General features: G+C 30.4%; 1 protein-coding gene across 2 annotated transcripts in view; it reads right to left on the bottom strand.

Annotated features, from left to right (window-relative positions):
* Positions 1 to 6078, bottom strand: part of wdr17 (WD repeat domain 17) — a 135028-nt gene that overhangs the window by 82102 nt on the left and 46848 nt on the right. For both annotated transcript variants that reach the window (XM_061977231.2, XM_072914941.1), the window contains exons 12-14: positions 5960 to 6046; positions 4332 to 4496; positions 3414 to 3529 (exon numbers count right to left, since the gene is read on the bottom strand). In XM_061977231.2, coding sequence (XP_061833215.1) covers positions 3414 to 3529; positions 4332 to 4496; positions 5960 to 6046 — 368 coding nt within the window. The remainder of the gene's footprint in view (positions 1 to 3413; positions 3530 to 4331; positions 4497 to 5959; positions 6047 to 6078) is intronic.

Genomic DNA, 6078 nt, shown 5'->3' with positions numbered 1-6078 from the left:
AACAATTTTCCACTTTTCTGCACTTTTGCCCAGCGAAGCCGGCAGCGTTTCTGGGTGTTGTTGATAAATGGCTTTCGCTTTGCATAGTAGAGTTTTAACTTGCACTTACAGATGTAGCGACCAACTGTAGTTACTGACAGTAACTGTATAATAGACTGTATTTACATTATTCACTTGTGAATAATGCTGTATAATAGACCATATTTACATTATTCACATGTGAATAATGCTGTATAATAGACTGTATTTATATTAGTCACATGTGAATAATGCTGTATAATAGACTGTATTTATATTATTCACATGTGAATAATGCTGTATAATAGACCATATTTACATTATTCACATGTGAATAATGCTGTATAATAGACTGTATTTATATTAGTCACATGTGAATAATGCTGTATAATAGACTGTGTTTATATTATTCACATGTGAATAATGCTGTATAATAGACTGTATTTAGATTATTCACATGTGAATAATGCTGTATAATAGACTGTGTTTATATTATTCACATGTGAATAATGCTGTATAATAGACTATATTTACATTATTCACATGTGAATAATGCTGTATAATAGACTGTATTTATATTATTCACATGTGAATAATGCTGTATAATAGACTATATTTACATTATTCACATGTGAATAATGCTTAATAATAGACTGTATTTATATTATTCACATGTGAATAATGCTGTATAATAGACTGTATTTATTTTATTCACATGTGAATAATGCTGTATAATAGACTGTATTTATATTATTCACATGTGAATAATGCTGTATAATAGACTGTATTTACATTATTCACATGTGAATAATGCTGTATAATAGACTGTATTTACATTATTCACATGTGAATAATGTAAATACAGTCTATTATACAGCATTATTCATTATTATAATAGACTGTATTTACATTATTCACATGTGAATAATGCTGTATAATAGCCTGTATTTACATTATTCACATGTGAATAATGCTGTATAATAGACCATATTTACATTATTCACATGTGAATAATGCTGTATAATAGGCTGTATTTATATTAGTCACATGTGAATAATGCTGTATAATAGACTGTGTTTATATTATTCACATGTGAATAATGCTGTATAATAGACTGTATTTATATTATTCACATGTGAATAATGCTGTATAATAGACTGTCTACATTATTCATATGTGAATAATGCTATATAATAGACTATATTTACATTATTCACATGTGAATAATGCTGAATAATAGACTGTATTTATATTATTCACATGTGAATAATGCTGTATAAATAGACTGTATTTATATTATTCACATGTGAATAATGCTGTATGATAAGACTATTTACATTATTCACATGCAAATAATGTAAATACAGTCTATTATACAGCATTTTTCATTATTATAATAGACTGTATTTACATTATTCACATGTGAATAATGCTGTATAATAGACTATATTTACATTATTCACATGTGAATAATGCTGTATAATAGACTGTCTACATTATTAATATGTGAATAATGCTGTATAATAGACTATATTTATATTAGTCACATGTGAATAATGCTATATAATAGACTGTATTTATATTATTCACATGTGAATATTGCTGTATAATAGACTGTATTTATATTATTCACATGTGAATAATGTTGCATAATAGACTATATTTACATTATTCACATGTGAATAATGCTGTATAATAGACTGTATTTATATTATTCACATATGAATAATGCTGTATAATAGACTGTATTTATATTATTCACATATGAATAATGCTGTATAATAGACTGTATTTACATTATTCACATGTGAATAATGCTGTATAATAGACTATATTTACATTATTCACATGTGAATAATGCTGTATAACTGACTGTATTTATATTATTAATATGTGAATAATGCTGTATAATTGACTGTATTTATATTATTCACATGTGAATAATGCTGTATAATAGACTGTATTTACAATATTCACATGTGAATAATGTAAATACAGTCTATTATACAGCATTATTCATTATTATAATAGACTGTATTTACATTATTCACATGTGAATAATGCTGTATAATAGCCTGTATTTACATTATTCACATGTGAATAATGCTGTATAATAGACCATATTTACATTATTCACATGTGAATAATGCTGTATAATAGACCATATTTACATTATTCACATGTGAATAATGCTGTATAATAGACTGTATTTATATTAGTCACATGTGAATAATGCTGTATAATAGACTGTGTTTATATTATTCACATGTGAATAATGCTGTATAATAGACTGTATTTATATTATTCACATGTGAATAATGCTGCATAATAGACTGTATTTATATTATTCACATGTGAATAATGCTGTATAATAGACTGTCTACATTATTCATATGTGAATAATGCTGTATAATAGACTATATTTACATTATTCACATGTGAATAATGCTGAATAATAGACTGTATTTATATTATTCACATGTGAATAATGCTGTATAAATAGACTGTATTTATATTATTCACATGTGAATAATGCTGTATGATAAGACTATTTACATTATTCACATGCGAATAATGTAAATACAGTCTATTATACAGCATTATTCATTATTATAATAGACTGTATTTACATTATTCACATGTGAATAATGCTGTATAATAGACTATATTTACATTATTCACATGTGAATAATGCTGTATAATAGACTGTCTACATTATTAATATGTGAATAATGCTGTATAATAGACTATATTTACATTATTCACATGTGAATAATGCTATATAATAGACTGTATTTATATGATTCACATGTGAATATTGCTGTATAATAGACTGTATTTATATTATTCACATGTGAATAATGTTGTATAATAGACTATATTTACATTATTCACATGTGAATAATGCTGTATAATAGACTGTATTTATATTATTCACATATGAATAATGCTGTATAATAGACTGTATTTACATTATTCACATGTGAATAATGCTGTATAATAGACTATATTTACATTATTCACATGTGAATAATGCTGTATAATTGACTGTATTTATATTATTAATATGTGAATAATGCTGTATAATTGACTATATTTATATTATTCACATGTGAATAATGCTGTATAATAGACTGTATTTACAATATTCACATGTGAATAATGCTGTATTTCACTAAACTTTAGTAAAATCTTTCGGGGTGTATCATAACAGTCGCTATGCCAGCTAACGTTGGGGAGGCTTGTCACTAAATGTTTTGCTGGCAACTCAAAGCACAATTAGCCAAGAGACAGCTTGTATCTCAAAACACTCTTAAATTGGGGCACTTGTAGGAACTTGGTTCATAAATACTTCAAAACTCAAGGTATCAAAAATGCACAAAAACACAATTTACCTGAAATTAGAAGATATGGGACCTCTGTGTTCCACATTAGGCCTCTAACTGGAGATGTGTGACCACTCAGCACATTGATGCATGCATCCTGTGTGTAATCCCATATACGAACAGTCCTGTCCAAAAAGAAACACAAAGGTGCATATTTGTTTTCACAACAGAAAACCTGGATACATTTTGACTGTACTTGAATGTATAATAGACTGTATTTACATTATTCACATGTGAATAATGCTGTATAATAGACTATATTTACATTATTCACATGTGAATAATGCTATATAATAGACTGTATTTATATTATTCACATGTGAATATTGCTGTATAATAGACTGTATTTATATTATTCACATGTGAATAATGTTGTATAATAGACTATATTTACATTATTCACATGTGAATAATGCTGTATAATAGACTGTATTTATATTATTCACATATGAATAATGCTGTATAATAGACTGTATTTACATTATTCACATGTGAATAATGCTGTATAATAGACTATATTTACATTATTCACATGTGAATAATGCTGTATAATTGACTGTATTTATATTATTAATATGTGAATAATGCTGTATAATTGACTGTATTTATATTATTCACATGTGAATAATGCTGTATAATAGACTGTATTTACAATATTCACATGTGAATAATGCTGTATAATAGACTGTATTTATATTATTCACATGTGAATAATGCTGTGTAATAGACTGTATTTATATTATTCACATGTGAATAATGCTGTATAATAGCCTGTATTTATATTATTCACTTGTGAATAATGCTGTATAATAGACTGCATTTACATTATTCACATGTGAATAATGATGTATAATAGACTGTATTTACATACAATGTTTTTTTTTTCTTCCATCCAAAGCAGACACACGTTTGTGTGTTTTATCTCACCCATCATCTGATCCAGAACAGAGTATCCCCTCTCTGAGTGGAGACCAGCGCACATGAAATACTTTAGCGAGGTGTCCTGCAAAGACCTTGAGCGGCTGGTCTGAACTGGTGGCCAAGTAGTACACGCGCACGTTCTTATCCTCACAACCAGTTGCAATCATATCTCTGCAGGGAAAGCAGAGCGTTCCACAATTATTGAAAAAAATAAATCAGCCACGAGTTACTATCAGCTGTCCTAAATGGTACATAAAGTCGTGTTCAAAAGTTTACATACACTTGTAAAGAACATAATGTGCAATGAGGGTTGCTGGGTTACTGGGGTTCAATCCCCACCTTCTACCATCCTAGTCACGTCCGTCGTGTCCTTGGGCAAGACACTTCACCCCTTGCTCCTGATGGCTGCTGGTTAGCGCCTTGCATGGCAGCTCCCGCCATCAGTGTGTGAATGTGTGTGTGAATGGGTAAATGTGGAAATACTGTCAAAGCGCTTTGAGTACCTTGAAGGTAGAAAAGTGCTATATAAGTACAACCCATTTATCATTATTTATCATTTATGTCGCCAGGCTGACTGCCTGGCAACTACAGGCTTAAATAATGATGACATGATTAGTGAACACAGGTGCGTGACTCAAAATGTGAAAACGTGAGACAGGTGCGTGACATGACGATGTGAACCAGGTGAAACTAATGGTTACTCTGGTGACAAAGGGAGTGAAGACAAGAACTAAAAAAAGTCCAAAAACAAAGCAAAACATAACATAACTAAACATGATCACAGACATGACACCGGGCTGATGATTTTAGGTTGTCCAGAAGAATTTGGAGGTAATCCTCCTTTTTCATTGTCCCATTTACTCTCTGTAACGCACCAATTCCATTGGCAGCGAAATAGACCCAGAGCATAATAATACCACCACCATGCTTGACGGTAGGAAAGGTGTTCCTGGGATTAAAGACCTCACCTTTTCTCCTTCAAACATATTGCTGGGTATTGTAGCCAAATCTGACATCTGACATCACATGGACAGATATAAGACCTTCTGGCGGAAACTTCTGTGTTCCAACAGGACAATGACCCCAAACACACGTCAAAAGTGGTAAAGGAATGGCTAAATCAGGCTAGAATGAAGGTTTTAGAATGGCCTTTCCCAAAGTCCTGACTTAAACGTGTGGACAATGCTGAAGAAACAAGTCCATGTCAGAAAACCAACACATTTAGCTGAACTGCACCAATTTTGTCAAGAGTAGTGGTCAAAAATTCAAGCAGAAGCTTGTGGATGGCTACCAAAAGCGCCTTATTGCAGTGAAACTTGCCAAGGGACATGTAAGCAAATATTAACATTGCTGTATGTATACTTTTGATTGGTCACATTTTCAGTAGACCCATAATAAATTCATAAAAGAACCAAACTTCATGAATGTTTAACAAGTATGTGCTCCAATCACTCTATCACAAAAAAATAAGAGTTGTAGAAATGACTAGAAACTCAAGACAGCCATGACATGATGTTCTTTACAAGTGTATGTCAACTTTTGACCATGACTGTACGTGTTTATCTTAGCAGAATGTGCATAACGTAATTACAATTACAATACAATACAATTGTACTATGTTTTCAAAGTCTTACTTGTTGTTCTGACTCCAGTCACAGCCAAAAACTGCAGCCGGGTGTTTGTACTTATGAAGGATTTTACCATCGATGGTCCGAATGATACTGGGAAGAGAGACAGAATTAAAAAAAAAAAA

This window comes from Nerophis lumbriciformis, linkage group LG16 (genome assembly GCF_033978685.3).
Source record: "Nerophis lumbriciformis linkage group LG16, RoL_Nlum_v2.1, whole genome shotgun sequence".
Lineage (NCBI taxonomy): Eukaryota > Metazoa > Chordata > Actinopteri > Syngnathiformes > Syngnathidae > Nerophis > Nerophis lumbriciformis.
Note: the sequence above shows the minus strand (reverse complement) of the source record. Positions and strands in the feature narration are given on the sequence as shown.